The 20431-nt window shown below is 42.2% G+C and overlaps 1 protein-coding gene across 4 annotated transcripts in view; it reads right to left on the minus strand.

Moving 5' to 3' along the window:
• LOC147024257 (ras-related protein Rab-6A-like) overlaps positions 1-20431 on the minus strand; it is a 44978-nt gene that overhangs the window by 7717 nt on the left and 16830 nt on the right. For 3 of the 4 annotated variants that reach the window (XM_085884001.1, XM_085884000.1, XM_085884002.1), the window contains exons 3-7: positions 13383-13441; positions 13205-13258; positions 5348-5453; positions 1716-1827; positions 1526-1619 (exon numbers count right to left, since the gene is read on the minus strand). In XM_085884001.1, the coding sequence (XP_085740127.1) occupies positions 1526-1619; positions 1716-1827; positions 5348-5453; positions 13205-13258; positions 13383-13441 (425 nt within the window). Of the gene's footprint in view, positions 1-1525; positions 1620-1715; positions 1828-5347; positions 5454-5473; positions 8909-13204; positions 13259-13382; positions 13442-20431 lie in introns of those variants that run through there. The other variant, XM_085883999.1, reaches the window with a different exon arrangement.

Raw genomic sequence — 20431 nt, forward strand, 5'->3', positions numbered from 1 at the left:
GAATCACCAGTAAGTGCAATACGTGGTTTTCCGGTCAGTCCACTCTCTGGGGACATTTCACTTCCGGTTGTAGAAAAAAAAAACGAAAAAATAGGCTTAGCTCTCAGAGATTATGATAATCCTGTAGATAATTATTCTTCATTGATTATAATGCAACTTTCAGAATGAAAATTGGTCAAGTATTTATAGAGATATTGAGGTTTGAAAAATCGTTAAAGCTCGCAAATTCATTAATTATTAATTCCACAGAAGTTTCGTGACACTGCACAAAGTAACATGTCAGGTATGAAAAAACATTTTGTATGCCAGATTCATTAAATATTAATTCATTAATTATGGAATGTACTCATTGATATATTAATCAGAAAGCCCGAAGCATGTAGCATAATTTATCACTTATCCCCTCATCCGGAATCCGTGGCCTCGCCCCACAGCCTGCAGCCCTATGTCCGCCGGTGATTATGTTAGATATCGGCACGATTGAGAGGAGCCTGCGAATTATCCCTGCTGATGCACTGAATTGATGCAATCGTTCGGCAAGAATATTCGTTGTCAAGATGTTGCATGATTAAATCGCCAATACAGTCACTCGAATTTATACCGCCGACATACTTCTTAACAATCACCTTCGCCCCAGAAACCACAGTCAATCTGAACCACGCTGGCCACTGCTCAGACGCCATGACCGGACTACTGCGCAGTTCTATTATGCAGTTTGGTTGAAGATGACTCGGCATTTTGGCGCGCGCGCACGAAATTATATTTTGAAAATAAATGCCGACGTTTGCATTTCAGGTTTTGAAACTTTTGCACCTTCGGCAGAAAATGTATAAATATAAAAGGCTAAAATGTGTTTTATATTTATATTTCATTTCTCCTTCCTTCCTTCTTTGCAAATCACATCGGCGTTTTTGGCCATCTTCCAGATCACGTGACGATCAAACGGGAAGGAAATTCAAAAATCTGTCTGGTTAGATACAAGATAATATTTTTTACTATCATAATCAATAAACAGTTGCCGAATATCTTGTAGAATGACAGACTAGATAGGTTTTGAAAATGGCGATTTTTATAACTTATGCGCCCTCGTGACCTCGTCCCTGACCTTGAACCCGGACAAAAGTTATATCGTTGTGCAACACTCATCGACCTCTACCCACATACTAAGTTTCATCAAGATCGGAAAGAAAAATTGTTGACGGACGTACGGACGGATGGACGTACATTTGGTCTGGCTTTATTAGGTCATCTCGGTAGAGATGACCTAAAAATCAAAACTGAAATGAATAACATTCCTTCAAGTTTGAATCAAAAATAAATTTTAAAATAGCAAATTTACTTTCAAACAATAAAAAAAAAATTCGACATAAAGACAAGCACAGAAAGAAAACAACGGACGTCACATAATTTCATAAGGATGACAAAGTGGAAGGATAATTTGCAGTGTGTACAAATGGAAATGTTAAAGTAAAATATATGACCACGTGGCAGACATGGATAAAATAATTTTTCTGTGGGAATTTACCTGTTTCACATTGTAACCAGACTTCGCACTCGTTTCTAAAAACATGACGTCAAGTTCTCGTGCTTTATCTTTTCCTTCCTCAAAACTGATCTGCCTGTAAGAAGATACATTGGCATAATAAAAGACCAGATCGAAGCAAGCAAATGCTGAATTACGTTTGAAAATTACAGATCAGGTTCGCCAAACCAACCGTTTTTCTGCCTGATCAGTCTTGTTTCCTACCAGGATTACAACAACATCATGTCCTCGCGCTCCACGAACATTTTTCACCCAATGAGACGACTGCTCAAACGATAATAAGTCTAAAAAACGATAGGGGTGGATACAATTAAAAGCAATAAAACATCATCACAACTTAATGAGCAGAAGAGCTCAAAATGATGGGCGACAATTCTGTATTTTCACACTATTCAGCCTTGAAAGCTCGGGCTAAAATCGAAATTACGCACAAAAACCTTAATTTATTACACAAATTGCTCATTCCTTTATTTGGGTGGTGTATAGGCAATAGACTGCTGCAACCCGGGTTACATACATGAAGCAAAAACATGCATACTGTAACTACTTGCGTGCGTACCGTATATAATACATTGTGGTTATATACTCAGGATAATTCCGATTCCACTGGGCCAGGGGCTGACACCCAAGGCCTACAGCCTGAGGCCTACACACCCTCACAAAACAGTGGACAAATGTTTGTTTGTTTTTCAGGTTACAATTCTGGGTGGAGTCAGGCCAGCAGTCCAACCAATGGGCAGAGGGCAGTCTGTCCGTCTCTAAATGACAATCCATCACCACAATCTTTTTCTTCTTTCACATTGCATCTACCATCTCTTACGAAGATGAGAAATAAACATACGAAGACCACTTTCACGTAAAAGCCCCCCCTGAGATACTACAAGATGCTCATATTTTCACATTTGTATTTTTAACCTCCGCCATCTTCGAAGATGGATGGAGGTTACTGTTTTCATTCCTTTCTGTTTGTTTGTTACTTATGAAATCTAAAGATTTCGTAAGTATATTGATGCCTTCCGTTTCTGTTTGTTTGTTTGTTTGTTTGTAGGCACGATAACTCGAGAACGGAAGAAGCTACCGATGTCAAATTACACCACGTGATTCAGGAGGGTGATGGCTAGTGCTGATTAGATTTTGGTCAAAATCGGTCAAAGGTCAAGGTCACGGTGAGGTCAAATATTCGATTTTTGATGGTTTGGCACAGATAACTCGAGAATGGAAGAAGCTACCAATGTCAAATTACACCACGTGATTCAGGATGCCGATGGCTAGTGCTGATTAGATTTTGGTCAAAATCGGTCAAAGGTCAAGGTCACAGCAAGGTCAAATATTCGATTCTTGATGGTTTGGTACAGATAACTTGAGAACGGAAGAAGCCACCAATGTCAAATTACACCACGTGATTCAGGAGGGTGGCGGCGAGCGCTGATTAGATTTTGGTCAAAATCGGTCAAAGGTCAAGGTCACAGTGAGGTCAAACATCCAAAACATTTTATTTTTGATGGTTTGGTGCAGAATCATCTTAGAAATTTCTGGTTTGCGTCGCTACATTCTCTCGAGACAGCTTTTATTAGACAAGGTCAGTGGTCAAATTGACGATTTCGTCAGTACCAGTCTATGACTGCTTGTTTGTTTGTTTGTTTGTGAACAGTATTACGGAAAAACTCCGACGGATTTCGACAAAACTTGGTGGGGGGGGGGTAGGTATGGTCCAAGGATCATGCCATTAAATTTTGGACTTGGTCCCCCCAAAAAAATTGTCAGAGAAAAAATTTTTTTTTTTTTGCATTTCTACATGTTTTAAGTGATTTCCAACCCCCCCCCAACATTTTTATTACCCCCCCCCAAAAAATAGAGAATTTTTTTTTTGCATTTCTACATGTTTTAAGTGATTTCCAACCCCCCCCAAAAAAAATTGTTACCCACCCCCCAAAAAAAATTGTTAGAGAAAAAAAATTTTTTTTTGCATTTCTACATATTTTAAGTGATTTACAACCCCCCCCCCCCAATTTTTTTTTTTGCAATTTTACATTTTTTGTGATTTCCAACCCCCAAAAAAAATTGTTACCCCCTCCCAAAAAAAGAAAAAAATTTGCAACTTTTTTTTTCAACAAAATTGATTTTTTTTTTGCATTTTTACATGTTTTAAGTGATTTCCAACCCCCCCCCCCAAAAAAAAAATAATTGAGAAAAGAACTATAACTCTGTCAGCACTGTTGACATCATATTTAATGAATAAGATATAAGGTTCACTTGAGTGACCCAGCAGTATTGGCGGCGGAGGTTTTGCACTCTCTCGAGTGCTCCCCCTCTAGTTAACTCTGCTACTATAGGTGGACAGAGGTTATGTATACACCCATTTATTTGTCTGTGAACAGGATATCTCAAAAAATTATGGACGGATTCAGACGAAACTTAGTGAACAGGTTGAGTGTGTGATAAGAACAAATTGATTAGATTTTGGTGAAGATCCAGATCTGGATGCTATAATTACCCCACACACACATACGAAGCGGAAAGTGGGGTGAATCAATTGGTTCACTTTGTCTATCTGTTGGTCTGTCTACAAACATCAGTTTTTGATTGAAGAACAACTTGATGTCAATTGAATGTCGCAATTTGAACACAAATCGGAACGTGAATCAGGAAACGAACCTGAGGTTTAGCAGTATTTTGGCTCTGAATTTGTCCCGATCGCGCATGTGTAGAGAGGAGAGAGTTAATATTTTTACTCTGCCTGCCTGGCAGTTAAACAAAATTGAAAATCGTTCCAAACAGGAAACTTACTATTTTCAAGGATGTCATAAAGGACATAAACAACAGGCACAAACAACAAATGTAACGTGTTAAATAAGGTGGTGTAAAAGACGCTGAATCAACAGTGGTAAACTTCCGAAAATTGTTCTTGTCTACAACCTTTAAAATCGTTGTTTTACTTCAATTGAATTATATACTTGAGCAATACAGAACACCAATCACCTTTTTGGCACTTTCAAAAACCTTCCGTTTAGCAGCAATTGGACAAAATATTACGGCATTTCAAGTCATCGTGACCAATGAAATTTGCTGCTTCCAGACCCCGCCCACATCCTTGTTTATCGAGACTGTGCAGGGTAAGGCGTTCTATGAACTCTAATTTATTTAAGTGATTCTTCACCATTGAGTGATCGGGCCAAAAACGATATTTCAAACGTTGTGGACGGGTTATGACAAAACTTGGTTGATGAGTTGGGTTGGTGACAACAAGATGATTAGAATTTGGTTTTGGTCCGGATGCAGATCTGGTCTGTCACTGGGATACAAAATGTAAACTGTTCAGCCTGGTGGAGGTATGCGCTCTACTGAATGCCATTTTAGTCTATCATGTATATAGGATTATCTTGCATGTTGGGATGCTTCCCAGGACTGCAGATGCAAAACAAACATTTTAAAAAGCAGAATACAATATTGAATCAATTACATGCCAATAACACCATAAGTAACAAGTAACTACAGTACATTCCAGTTATGGGACAGTCCTGTCCTCCGCCTTCCACTCCTCAATTGAATATATTCCTTGTGGGAGAAAACCATTTATTGCCTTCTTTGCATTTTGTAAGGTCGTTTGAATTAAAAGAAGAAAAGAAAAGAAAAACTGCTTGCACTCTTCGACTTCTTATACAAAATCCCAACGACCTGTCTCTTTCTCTGCCCACTTTCCCTAAAAAGATGAAAGTCCCCAAATGCTCCAAAATGAAAACGAATGAACAGAAAAGGCAAAAGAAGAAAACAGGAAGAAAGGTGATTTGATGAGAGCAAAGTTACTTGTGACATCGTAGACGACGACCGCTGCTGCGGAATCTCGTATGTAACTGGGAATAAGAGAACGAAAGCGCTCTTGTCCTGCTGTGTCCCACAGTTGCAAACGCACCTATTGTGAAGAAGGTGAGACACAGAAAAGGTTACAGGAGAAATACCAGCATGTATCAAATATGATCAGTGAAAGACAAAATCAATGGAGGTTATATTCTCACTTTTTGTAGAATTATCTGTCACGAAGAATGAAATAATTGGGAAAGAAAGATAAATAAGGTTTAGCTTGTGAAGTAGAGGCAGTAGTTAGTTATAAGGCCTTAACCAGCATTTGTGTTTGCATAGTCTGAGGAAGGTATCTATCTATAATTCCAGCAATCTCTGTGTATCTGTGACCGCTGTTTCTCGAGAACCACTGGTCCAATCTAATTGAAACTTGCCAGTTTATATTACTGGGGACCTGATTATGTGCCTTTTCAAGGTTTGATATTAATCGGACAAGTGGTTTCCAAGTTATGGCCATTTATTTACCAAACCAATGACAGGACACGTTGCTGCGTAGGCGTGGCCATTGGGGAAGAGATCCTCAGCCGCGTTCCCCACTACGGATTACAACGTACGGACTTCCAGATAGTGATGACTCACTGTATTCTAATAATTTCTCGATTTCTTATGCGCATTTATAGATAAACACAATGCCCCAATCCAGTCGTTGTTTACGAGAGCGAAGGAACGGCTTGTGAGGTTGTTTGAAAGTTTTTTTTGTTTTTTTTTGTACGTACGGCCACGCACCTACGGGCACGCGAGAGCGAAGGAACGGCTTGTGTGGTTGTTTGAAAGTTTTTTTTGTACGTACGGCCACGCACCTACGGGCACACGAGAGCGAAGGAACAGCCTGTGTGGTTGTTGTTTCTGACACGCAGTTTTTTTGTTTGTTTGTTTTTTGCACGTATGGCCATGCATGTACGGGCACGCGAGAGCGAAGGAACGGCCTGTGTGGTTGTTGTTTCTGGAACGCGGTTTGAAAGTTTTTGTTTTTTTTTTGCACGTACGGCCACACACGTACGGGCACGCACTAGTATTTTAAATGTTCATAATTTGTTCCAAACTTTTCCAGATTTATTCCAGTATTTAGTCTGTTTCCATGGTAGTGTTTTGGTTTCTGTTTGTGGGGCCGAATTTATTCTTCTTGTGGTGTTGTTTGCCTGTTACTTTTTCTTCACCGAGCAGTGTCACTGCAAAGCACACAGTACCGATTTCCATCAGTACTGGTATAGTGATTTTGGTATAATTTTACCAATTGATAGGTTGCTTCTCTAGATTAGCATTTTCATCCATTTGTTGTTTTCTATTCGATTGAGTTGTCGTCTGAGTGGTGTCAGTCTTATCTCTTCTACTTTGTTTGTTGTGCAGCTCTTCTTCCAATCTAAGTTGCTCTTCGTCATTCTTGTCTTCCATCTCTCCTCCATTCTACAATTTTCCCTCCTCTTCTTGTTGATTATCACTCACTGTTCACGTTTTCAGTGTGTGTGTTAACCGTCTAATGCATGAATGGAAACAAACAACATACACTATCATTGTAAATGTATGGAGGGATGGGCAGGTAAGAACCATTATTCAAAGAAAGTTGAAGAAATGGTTTAGCATAATTTATTGTGACCATCCCTACCTTGTTTACTTACTTTTTGGCATGCCATCCCCAATATCCCTTTACAATTTTAAAAATGTTTTTTTTTAATTACTTGTTAATTTCCTGATGCAACAACCATTCTCTCACAACTATTCCACTCACAATTGAAAAAGAGATTAAAAAAAATATTACCTCCTCAGTTTCTTTTATAATCCCTGACAATCTGAAAATCAAACTTTGAATGATCATATTCCAATTTATAGGAACTTTTGCATTCTCAAGGTCAGAACAATCTCGACAATTATGCAAAACTTCATAAACAATGATAATATAATCATTTAGTTTGCTTTTTCAACAAGGATAATGAGAAGAAGAACTTTCTACTTTTCAAATGGTTAATTCTCTAAAATGAACAACTTACAAATGTCAACCTTTTCTACATTGTGATTCTAAGAAAATTCAAGTCGAATAAAGTTGAGCCAACTGTAAAATCCAAGGCATATTCGGAGCTTTGACAAATATATTATATATACATATACAAGCAAATACAATGCGACGCTTCACCGATTGGGATATTAAGGGGCTGGGGGAGGGAGGGGAGAGGATCGGACAGGACAGAACAGAGGGAGGGGAGAGGAGAGGAGAGGCGAGGACAGGACAGAGGGAGGGGACAGGAGAGGGGAGAACAGGACAGAGGGAGGGGAGAGGAGAGGGGAGGACAGGACAGAGGGAGAGGAGAGGAGAGGAGAGGACAGGGGAGGACAGGACAGAGGGGAGAGGGGAGGACAGAGGGAGAGGAGAGGAGAGGACAGAGGGAGAGGAGAGGAGAGGACAGAGGGAGAGGAGAGGAGAGGGGAGGACAGAGGGAGGGGAGAGGACAGAGGGAGGGGAGAGGAGAGGGGAGGACAGAGGGAGGGGAGAGGAGAAGGGAGAGGAGAGGGGAGGACAGAGGGAGGGGAGAGGAAAGGACAGAGGAAGGGGAGAGGAAAGGACAGAGGGAGGGGAGAGGAAAGGACAGAGGGAGGGGAGAGGAAAGGACAGAGGGAGGGGAGAGGAAAGGACAGAGGGAGGGGAGAGGAAAGGACAGAGGGAGGGGAGAGGAAAGGACAGAGGGAGGGGAGAGGAAAGGACAGAGGGAGGGGAGAGGAAAGGACAGAGGGAGGGGAGAGGAAAGGACAGAGGGAGGGGAGAGGAAAGGACAGAGGGAGTGGAGAGGAAAGGACAGAGGAAGGGGAGAGGAAAGGACAGAGGGAGGGGAGAGGAAAGGACAGAGGGAGGGGAGAGGAAAGGACAGAGGGAGGGGAGAGGAAGGACAGAGGGAGGGAGAGGAAAGGACAGAGGGAGGGGAGAGGAAGGACAGAGGGAGGGGAGAGGAAATGACAGAGGGAGGGGAGAGGAAATGACAGAGGGAGGGGAGAGGAGAGGAAAGGACAGAGGGAGGAGAGAGGAGAGGACATGCAGCGACCTTTGCACCCCATCGTTCGACTCACTCCGAATCTGATTTGTGCATGCTAGTCCCCTCAACAGAGAGGGAAGGTTGGGGAGCAGGGGTGAGAGAGATTGAGGGAGGGAAGAGGAAAGGGTGGGAGGGGGAGAAGAGGGGTCAGAAGGAGAGGGGAGGGGTCGGAGAGAGACGGAGAAGGCGGGGTCAAAAGTGGGAGAAGGGTGAGAAAGAGGGGGTAGGGTTGGGAGTGAGAGCGACGGGTGGGAAAGGGGATGGGGAAAGAGGGTGAGGGAGGGAGTGGGGTGAGGGATTCCGGCAGCTGTGACGCCCAGTTTATGATCTATCCGAGAAACGGCAAACACATTGATGAATCACCCGGCCTGTGAAACACCGGGATGACAGTTTACAGCTGGGTTTGGATTCAAATCCAGGCGATACAGAGCAAGCATGCGTACCTCTCAGCTTTCCTGCCATGATGTGGTGATTCATTATGTCATAACTGAAAACATGTTTTTACTCATTGTGATAAAATAATGTATTTTGCCTTCCTACCCTGGCCATTGAAACTTAAACGCATGCCAAGCAGCTTCACCAAACAAAACGGTTGAAGAAACTTTTAAAAACTAAACGTATAATATTTATTTGTATTTATGTGTGCCAAAGTGACAGGTCGTTTAATGGAAGATCGTACAAAAAGGGGAAACGTCGTGGAAGATAAAATTTCACATTGTCAGAGAGCCTGCCTGTTACACCGCAGAACAACACGTGGCTAAGAACGCATGAACTTTGTTCAAGTGGATCGTAAGCTCATTTCAACAAAAGCAATTTCCATAACTCAGGAATTATAAAAGCTAGGATCTCCAAATTATACAACTGCTCGCTGTTAAAATTTGAGCGTTATAACATGTCAGGATTCGAATCCCGACATGCTATCCTGAACTTTGTTCAAATCGATCGACGTACAGTATCCAGTGACAGATATACACCTCCCGGAGATGCCCGAAATGTCAAATATGTCTGAATTGGACAAATGAACACTTTTCTTGGAGTCGGAACTGCTTGTAAGTTTGATTCTGAAGCTTAAATTGTTCAATTCTCCTTAGTTCAAGAGCTACTTGCAGTGATCGCATGTGTGGAAATGAAATAAAGCAACGAATGCTGACGTCTCTGGGCAATTATAAGCATTGTGATGTACCCAGCGATTCGTAGCTTCGATGAACAGGCATTCGATAATATGAGTGAGCAAAGTGAAAAAAAAAAAACGCTTTATCGTTAAGAAATCGGTGCGGCCTATTCCAAGTCAAGGCATGGTTGAGCTGGCCAAAAAACATGGCAGCTTCAGACCCCAACGAGGTTACCCAAGAAAGACCTTAACACCCCAGAGAGCGAGGTGTCAGAGCATGCACCTGATAAAGGATATAATGAAATAACGCCGTTAGTTATCTTCAAAAGAGGTGTTTTAATGAACCCAAACACCCAATTTTCACTCTTGCACTTCTCCTTGGAGCTTTCTTAGTTTGCACGCAAAGTTTCAGGCTGCTAGGTTTCATGGTTTTGGGGTTATGGAGGAGACACACACATTATATGTATATGTGTTGTGTCCAGGGGGTTTAACCTCTACCTGGACAGATGACCAAACTTCTCCCTTGGAGGCCTACAGCCGAGACTCTCAGAGATTAATGCACGCGTTGCGGGAAAACAGTTAAGCGCTGTTTTCAAATGGCAATTTGAAATGGCACAAATACACGGACACAAGCAAATTGAATTAACTAAATAATAATTGCATAACAATAAGCAAATAGGTAGAATGACAATAATTCAAATTGTAATAATGAAAGGGAAACGTGAGGTAAACTAAATCTAAATCTATTGAGGTGCCTCCATGTAGACTTAAATACACACAAGGGGAAAATGAACCAAAGAAAAATCCCCTCCTTTGACCCTGCGTTTAGCTGTGTATACGAGATGGTCTTGAGGGAGCTTTGAATCAAGGGGTTTCGTAGACGCGCCCAACAAAATGGCGCCATGTTGCCCTCTTGCCGTGGGAAGAACGTACGTCAGGCAATTCGTGAGCGGTAATTCACACCAAGGCTCAGAGACCACCATGCAGCTCCATTTCACAAGTGAATATGCCGACTGTTCCTCTCTTGCACCGCCCGGTCTGTTCACAACGATGACCCACACGACGAGGTAATTGTTTAATCCCCATGATCAGGCCACGAGGAACACTCTCCTTCCCTCCTCAGAAACACACACTTCGTGGCTAAGCCGGATCGTCAACGGCTAATGTCCTGCTCAGCACGTGAGCAATTCACACAGCACAGACACGAGAATGGTGCAGCTTTCATCATGCCGAGAGCAAAAGCGAGATCCTCCTTGTCCTCTTACCAACGTCCTCTCCCGACCGTGTGCGTCCCTTGGTTATTACTCCGCCACCTTCCCCTTCCCTGAGGCGTGGCTTGCTCACAAGAAAACCCGGGAAGGCGGGGCGTCTGCCCCTCAGCACGTTTTGCTCGTTTGTTATCATGGTTTTGGATATAAAAACATAAGGAAAAGTCACAGGGGGGCAATTACATACTGGGGAAGTTATCTTTGATCCCTACCAAATTAACACCACACCACCACCCATAACACTTCAGCTTACAGTTTCCCTACTTAGTTACATCGAGATGTCTCCTACACATCCACGGGCCAAGCAACTTTACACAATCCTATCACTCTTTTGAAATCCCTTCATCTTCCCCACGAACATAACCACACACACACACACACACACACACACACACACACACACACACACACACGCATACACACATACTGGACAAACACGCACGAAGGTGGACACACACACACACACACACACACACACACACACACACACACACACACACACACACACACACACACACACACACACACAGTTATGATGTTGAAGGATTCTCTTTTTCATGATGCCGATGCTATTTCAAGAGCCCACAAACATTTCAAGATGTGTTTTGGGGTCGAGAGTTTTTGGAAAAAAAAAACAAAAAACATTTTGAATCCATATTACATGAATGGTAAACATCCCATTGATTTCCCCCCACCTCCTTACTGCCGAAAAGGCTTCATCCACTTCATCATGGAATTTGTCTCTCTTGTATCTGTTCCCTCGCATGTTTATATTTTTTTATTTAAGATGTACGTATTTATAGGAATTTTTGCATTCTCAAGGTCAGAACAATCTCCACAATTATGCTCGGATTGCTAATTCGGTCAGATCGCCAATTAGCGTAAACCAATCACTCGGATCACGAATTAATTTAAACTGACATACAGCACTGATTCGCGCATCGTCAAATGTTCCATTGGAGTCAGTTAAAATGGCAAACAGACCCAAACACTGGCTCGGAGCGCCAGAATCATTTGGCTGGCATGACTGCTTTGATGCAGTTCGCAACTAAGCTGGCTTAAAGACTACAACAATATAAAAGTTTTTAGATTGCTCTTTCAGTCAAGTATTTGTTGCTTCAGGTCAGTTGTTGGACCCTTTCCTATTTTACAAGAGTCTAGGCCCATAGAGGAAAAAGAAGACAAAGGGTAGCAGGTTCACAAATGACCAATGAGTTTGAGGGGGGGTGAACAAATACAAGGAGGAAAAACACAAAAACGAGTCACAATAGCTGAGAGAGAAACAGAATGGGAAAGAATCAGTGTGCTGAAGAGATCATAAGCACATGGGTAGTGGGTAAGCACATGGGGTAGTGATTGGCAGAGCATTTGAAATACTGAAACGAGGAATACGAGACAACGGACAAATGGAGAGGATTCCACAATCGGGAGATTAAGGGGATGAACCAGTCTGGTTTTTGGGAGGGTGGAATACCCTAACATTGTTATCACCAAATCCCCGGTCCTGCAGATTCTCCAAAATCACCCACACTGCCACCAAGTCTGCAGCCTCTTGTGAGTCCACCTTCACCTTATCGCTAGCACTGCCACTTTTTCCCCCCACCCTAAACCTCCTATGTTTCCTTCTATCCACTACTTCCCATGTCCAATGTGAAGACATACTAATATTCTTACCCCTCTTCAGTTTCCACACGAAAGTTTAATCTAACCAGTCATCTGCACTTATCATTTTCCATTCATCCCACTTCTGAACCTCTATTGGTCTCTCACATTGTTGATTTAACGATTTGAGGGTCGAGAACAAGTTTTATCTTACCTTACATTCTCTCCCCTGTCCATTCACTCGGTCATTATCAACAACTCTTTTCAGCTTATGACTCACTGATACTCCCTCCACCCCACCCCTCCCTTTACCCTCAACCCACAAGTATGGAGTCAAAAATAATGCAGAAGAGAACAGTGAAGACCATATACAAATGTAGATCTTCTTCTTGTGTATGGCAGCTTGGCTGCCGGGTAGCTATCATTTTGTTGGGGCGTGACTATGTGGCTGACGCTGTGCCCCTATCCCAGTACACTGGTACTTATTTCAACCAACCTCAGAAGGATGACAGACTGAATCAACCCCACCTCGTGTTAATTCAGCAGCCAAAGGGACTTGAACTCAGGACCTTGATATCCCAAGCCAGTCACCCTAACTACCAAGCCAACACCAGGCTTACAGTAAGTAGTAGGTAACAGAGGGACAAATGAATACCAGAGAACTTGATTTATGTGGAAATATAAATAACACAAACAAAAATATTTGAAGACAAAAATTAAGGAAGATACTCAAGCCCAAGATCCTTATCAGATAAAGAACCCCAAGAAAAACGATGACAATCGTGATTGTCCGTTCACTTACTGTACGATCTTCCATATACACCGTCTTCGACAAGAAATCAATTCCAATTGTAGCCTGTTGAGTCACAAATAAATATATAATGTAAGAATACGTATTGCCTAAATCTTTCCTGTTTAAGCAAATTCCATGATGTATTTTTACAACAATAAACCTGTTTTGGAAGAAAAATATCACCAACCTGGTACGTGTCATCAAAACTATCATACATAAAACGTGTGATAAGAGATGTTTTTCCAACTGTAAAAAAAAAAAAATCAAAAAAAATTATTAGCATGCATAATTTAATTTTATTGGTAGAATAATGTATTAAAAGGAAAATGAAAGTCAGAGAAAAACACAACCAGCCACATGTAAATTTTCATGAGATCGTCTCACCTCATGAGATCATGAGCGCCATCCACTAATCAAACAACTCCAAGACAGCATTATTTCATAATCACCAATATTTCACAAAACCTCGAGTAGTTTTAGATTTAACCAAAAAAATGAATTACAATACCAGTTTTCACACTTTTCAGTCAAACATATCCTTTCGCATCGAGTTTCCAAATTGTCGTATTGATATTCATCTGGTTCCTTATATTGTTTAAATCCACAAGTTCGGCAAAGATCCTTTTGGTTATATATTTTTATCATTGTTCACCTCCCTCATTATTTTGTCCACTCCAGTCTGTTTCTTGCCCATTATACTTTGGACCCAGTACAAAACCGTGTCTGCATCTGGCGATTTCGATCGGATCGCCAATTAATGTAAATGGACGTACAGCACTGATCAACACATTGCAGAATGTTCCATTGGAGTCAGTTAAAATGGCAAACAGCCCCAAACACTGACACGGAGCACCAGAATCAGTTGGCTGACATGACTGCTTTGACACAGTTGAAAACTGGGCTGGCCTGACGACTACAACAACATAAAAGTTTTGAGATTACTCTTTCAGAAAAGTATTTGTTGCTTCAGTCAGTTGTTGGGCATCAGCAAATCGGGAGTCATGCTGGTGGGACCTCAAGAGGAGGGGAGGGGTTGAATCAGTTGCACAAAGCGCAGTCACAAATGGCAGTCTGCACAACATAGTCTCTGTGCACAGGCGTATTGCCGTCAAGACGCAGCACACACCTTTGGTCAAGTCTTTGCATTTGTCCTCGGCGTTTGCACCCTTGATGGCCTGCTGCAATTTTCACATGAGGCTGGTGTATTATTCCCCTGCGATTCTAGTTTTATACAACATAGAGCCCATCATTATGTTTCCCTTGACACCTTCTGGAATAGGTGGACTGTCGTCGTGTCATGGGAGTTGCAGTCAAAAATAATGATGTAGCTCTCATGAGATGTTTCTTCCTTTTATTTTGAACAATAATAGCACAAAAATGGGTGAAAGGCTGCCTGCAAATTGTTTTAATTAAAAGATTGCACTTCATCCTGCATCACAAAATAATAATTCTCTGTGAAGTCCATGACAACAAGGGACTCCAGAGACTCTCTATAGTGTCTCCAAAATATGTAAACTGTCACCTGTCTTTGAAACAATTCAAGATGGCTGTAGAATTTATCTGCAGTCAACAAACTATTTTTCACCATTTCCAGAATTGACCAATCAGTTGTTACCCATTTCTTGAAATCAACAGGATCAATCATGTGCTCATTATATATTATCTGAAGCCTTGTTTCCAACTTTGAGGAATACCCACACCCCTCGTACTCGTGGAAGAAGCACTCCTGCCAGGGAAGGTTGCATTGAAGTTGGCTAAGGCAGTGCTTCTCAACCTTTTCCAACGTCATTCACCTGAATCAAGTGGTTCCAAAAACTCATTCACTCCATCATGAAGCAATGGATTCAATCACAGCGATTTGAAAACAAAATGGTAAGAAATACTCTAACCTTTTGAAGATGAAATGAGGATTGTTCCAGAACCTTTATTTTCATACTAATGAACACGATGATATGCCAGAACAAGATAAAAGTCAATCAAATAGACCTACACACATAGTCGTCATCGTTTTCATATCTACACTTCGATTGACACAAACTTGGATGACAAAGAAACAAGGCAATCCTCTGACCTGCTCCACAGAATCCTGCATCCTTTCTGAACAATACACCTACATCTACATTCTGCAACTAATCCTAATGTCTTCTCTGCTCCTGCATTTGGTCTGCGATGGCATCATAGCAAGGAGTGATGGATGTTTCCAGGGCTCCCCGCATCAGAGGATCGAGGTCCAGGAGAGCATTCCGCTTCTTCGTTTTGATATCGACTAATGCTGAGAATCCCTTCTCTGAAAGGTATGTGGTGGCCATGTGAACAAGGATAGACAAGGCTTCCTCTGCCAGGGTCTGGTATTCAGGAAATTGAATCAGAGATACCCAGAAGTCCCCATTGTAATCAGATGCAGTGAAGGAAGACTTCTGCATAAAATCCGTGTGCAAATCAAGAAGTGATTCCATGAGTTGCCCCAGTTGAGTCCTTTCTGCGTGCTCGGACACAAAGGAATTCACGATCCACATCATTTCCTTCAGAGATTCAGCCTCATTTTCTGGAAAGTACGGCCTCAGATTTCCCCCAGCAGCGCGAGATAAAGGAGAATGGGGTCCTTCGTCTTCTCTTCCAAAGGGAGGAGCTCTTTTCTACCAGGAAGTTATCCAGGGAAGTTTGTCCACTCTGCTTCATGAAGTTGCCCAAGAGGACAAAGTTCTTCTCCTCGACATGACCTTTCCACAAATCAATTTTCAGTTTGAAGCCTTCAATCTTCCCTTAAACTTCAAGGATCAATTTCCCTGGATCAACAGGCTCAACTTGTTCAAATATTCGAATATGGAGAATATGCAATTCAGTCTGGCAAGCCAATAGCCATCCTGAAACTTCGAAGCCTTCTCCTTGTCTTCCTCAAAGAACAAAGACAATTTGTCTTTCAGAGCCAGAACTCAAGAAAGCACTTTGACTCTGAACAGCCATCGGATTTCTGCATAGAACAGCAGCTTCGTGTATGTAGCATCCATATCTTTGCACAACTGTGAAAACAAATGGGATTTATTGGCATGCGCACGGACGGAATTCACCGTTTTCACAGTATCTTGAAGGATCTCTTCGAGATCATTCTTCACTGCCTTTTTCACACAACCAACAAGCACAGATAGACGTTTAGCAGCCACGCCCCTCGATTAATCAAGCAGTGAATTGGAAAACAGTTTGGATATACGATTTTTATGCGTGTGACCACTCCTTGGTAAGCCCCAACCATGGCAGCAGCTCCATCAGTAGTCACAGCCAAACATTTTCTCCAATCCAGGCCTGCCTCCTGGACAAATTCATCCAGCTTCGTAAATATTGCATCTCCTGTCATTTACACACCAACTGGGAGGCAGAACAAATAGTGCCCTGCTATCTTTTTTACTTGCACATCAGAAAATTGGCAATATGCAATCAGCTGAGCCTCATTGCCCACATCAGTTGTCTCATCAAATTGCAGTCTGAAGTAAGGAGCTTCCCTCAGCCTTATGAGCAATTGATCTTTAAAGTCATCCACAACTCACGTACATCTCCTCCTCATTGTACAATTGGATAGAGTAATTCTCTTCACCTTCTCCACTGCCTTCTTTCTTCCATTGAGATACTCAGCAGCTACTTCCAGACATGGCAGGATCATGTACTCTGCTTCAATGAATGGCTGCTTCTTCTGCAAGAGGATGTGAGCTATTTTGAGAGATGCCAAAAGACAAGTGGTTTCTCATCTCGGTCTTGGCTGGTTCCAGTGTGTGGCTGTTGTAATCTCGAAGAACTTGATCAACTTATTTTTGTGCTGCGGATGTTGTGTGTTCAAATGTGACTGCAGCTTTGAAGGGGCAAAACAAGCATTGTTGTATCTCACAGGGCAGGAGAGGCACTGCGCCAGAGGAAAGGGATTCTCGCATTCAGCTCTTGGTAAAAAGAGGCCATACTTCACATATTCCTCCTTCCATTTGCGATTCCTCCTTGGGCTTCAATGAACCAGAACTTGCTGGCAGTCATTTTCATTTCGTTCCCTTTGCTTTCTGCCCACTGCAGTTGCCATCTATTTCAGGCTTCTCTTTGACATCTTCCTTATCAGCATCGGGATTCTCATCATCTGCACTGCAATCTTCAACATCTGCTGCTGACGTCTCTCCCTCTTTACCTCTGCCACTGAAGGTGGATGGAGGTTATGTTTTCAACCTGTTTGTTTGTCTGTTTGTGAACAAAATATCTGAAAGACTTGTAGGCGGATTTGGACGAAATTTGGTGGAGAGATTGGGTATGTGACACCAACGAAATGATTAGATTTTGGTGAAGATCTGAATCCGGATCCGAAAATTTTGAAAGTGATTTTTCACCATTGAGTGATGGGGCTAAAACGATATATAGCACGATATGTGAAAAAGTTGTGGAGGGATTCGGACAAAACTTGGTGGACAAGTTGATTAGGTGACAAGAACAAGCTCGTTAAATTTTAGGTCAAGTCCGAATCCAGATCCAGCCTATCAGTGGTATATAAAACGTAAATGAATCAGCCTGGCAGAGGTATGCTCTCTACCGAGTGCCCTTCCAGTTCAAGATCAAGGTAATCTTCTGAGTTTCCTTTTCCTGTGTCACTGTTCTCTTAAGTACAGTAGAATCTGGATAATAAGCATATGCATGAATACAAGCACATTTGAAAAATAAGCGCACGAGTGCCGTCCCATTTTATTTCTCCATTAGAAATAAGCGCATATAAAAACGTCATAGTGAATCTTTGAAAACTGAAATTATTATCAACTCAAATACGACAGTATTTCGTGTTTTATTGGAACATAAACTTTAAGTCTGAATTTCTTACACATCTGGTACTGGTACTTACAAGAGTTGAACATTCAAAACAACTTTTTTTTGGAATCAAGGGTCGTAAAAGGTTGTTTACGACCCTTTATAATAAAGGGTCGTAAAACGCTTTTGCTGAACAAATGTTGCTGTCTGGCTCTCCTAAAAGTAGACACACTTGTTGTGGGCTTTGTGGAATGAGCCGAGACTGCATTTGGTTAGGTTTGCTTTCCAGGAAGAGAAGGGAAGTTGCTTCAGAGCAACTGCCTCACCATGGGATTCGCTATACCATGGGTGGGAAGAAGGGGAGGATAACTGAAGACGATAAGGGATGAATCTGTCCATAAGAGAAAGAGAGCAAGTTTCTGTGCAATAATTCCCAGGCCGAGTTAATATCAGGGACAGTAGATATGGGAGACCAGTCCTGAAGCGAGATGGCTGCTTGCAGTCCCTACCAATCTGCCTGAGTGAACTGCCAGACTCATCTTTCCAGGGGCAGGTTAAGAGGGAGCCTTTGAGGGGCGAGTTGAGAGAGGCTTGAGTGGATGGGTGAGGGGTAAGCATTGAGGAGGTGGGGTAAGGGGAAGCAATGAGAGGGTGTGGTGAGGAAGGAGGCAGAATGGGGTGGGGGGGGACATGAGGTTTGAGTGGGTGGGGTGAGGGTGGAGCGGAAAGAGGGGACATGAAGTGGAGGGATGCAGATTCCAAATTGCTGAAATGGACAAACGGAGATGAAGATCACGAGATGGGAGGGAATAATTTTTGCTAAAGGCACAAAGAAAGGTGGTGCTGTACGTGTGGGAGGAGGGTTGGTGGAGCAAATGCTTAGCTGACAGTTTTGAAAATAATCTTAGTGAAGAACTACTCCTGATGGAGAAATAAGGAAAGTTAAGTATTTTAAAATGGTTTAAAGGAAGGAGGAATGATATTCAATGACAATCCAGTTTGGAGGTATTGAGAAAAGTGAGAAAAAGAGTGGAGAATAGAAAGTACAGGCAAAAGGAAATTCAAGTAGAATGAGATTCCTGTGGAGTGTAAAAAAAAAAAATTGTTTGTTTTAATTTTTTTTGAAGTGAGGAGGGAAAATAGGAATGTTGAGGAGGAAGAAGAAAAATATTTGGGAAGAAAGAAGCAAAACGAGGAATACAGAGACAAAAGGGACATACTTTTCCGTTTCTGTCTGTGGAGTGGATAAAGTGGGCCTTGAACAACACAAAAATGAATTTGACAAACACAGCACAACAAGGTACAATTTAACACGAGAAATTTGACAGAGACACAAACAACACAAGGACCAAAATACAGGGTGTTCCAAAAAGACCGGACAACCTTGGTTATCAATATATTTAAAACCACAAATGATAGGATACTCTTTGGTTTATATGATACAGAAACTCAGAAAGATTTGTGCACACCATCAATATACTTCAATGTGAGCTCCGTTTGTCACACACAGGCCATCAAGCTGGTGCACGAGTTATTGCCATGTTCAGCTCAGCATGTTTGCGTCCACCACTGCGCATGCAGCTGTGATCCAAGAACAAAGATCCTGAAGGTTTGACCAACCCCCGCAAAAACAAAAAAACAAATCAAGAGGGGTTATGTCTGGTGACCATGGGGGCCAGGCAGTTGGTCCAACTCGGCCAACCCAGCGACCTGGAAATTTTTCATTCAGGGTGGCTTGAACGACTAAGGCCCATTGAGGGGGAGCGCCATCCTGTTGAAAAATTATATTGGGTTGCAAATGTTCAATCTGTGGGAAGGCAAATCCTTCCAACATGTTTACGTCAATTGTTGCGGTCACTGTATTCTCCACAAAGAAAAACTGACTCACCAAACCGTCATGGAGAAGGCCACACCACACATTGACCGTTGGACTTTCGCATATGTGTCTAATGACCATGTATAGGTTATCAGAGCCCCAGATACTCACATTGTGCCGGTTGATCTTCCCCGATACATGAAAGCAAGCTTCATCTGTGAACATGACCTTTTTCATGTTCCATAATCTTCATCGTCCTCTATGCGACTGAGCATTTCCAATGCAAACGCATTGCGGTTGGGTCCGTCATTTGGTTTGAGTTCCTGTAGAATCTCCACCTTATGGGCATAAAACTTGTATTTTATGCAAAATCCTGTGTACAGTGATGGTTGGTCATCTCAATTCTCTGGATGTGGTGAGTATTCTCTCTGGTATATGCTCAAATCGATTTTCTGGGACTTTGTTGAAATGATTCATGCACTCGTTCAACGTCTACTACACCTGTCCTTGGAAGATGGGTACTTTTCTGTTTATGACAACTTCCAGTCTCCTTTAACCTCTTGTACTACTCTCTGATACTAGTCCGCGATGGCGGATTCCTTCCATGCCTTGTACAGAAATTACGCTGAACTTGGGTGCTGGATCTCGTCTCA

Source organism: Eptatretus burgeri, chromosome 6, assembly GCF_056783735.1.
Source record: "Eptatretus burgeri isolate ZD-2024b chromosome 6, Ebu_testis_v1, whole genome shotgun sequence".
In the NCBI taxonomy this organism is placed as follows: domain Eukaryota; kingdom Metazoa; phylum Chordata; class Myxini; order Myxiniformes; family Myxinidae; genus Eptatretus; species Eptatretus burgeri.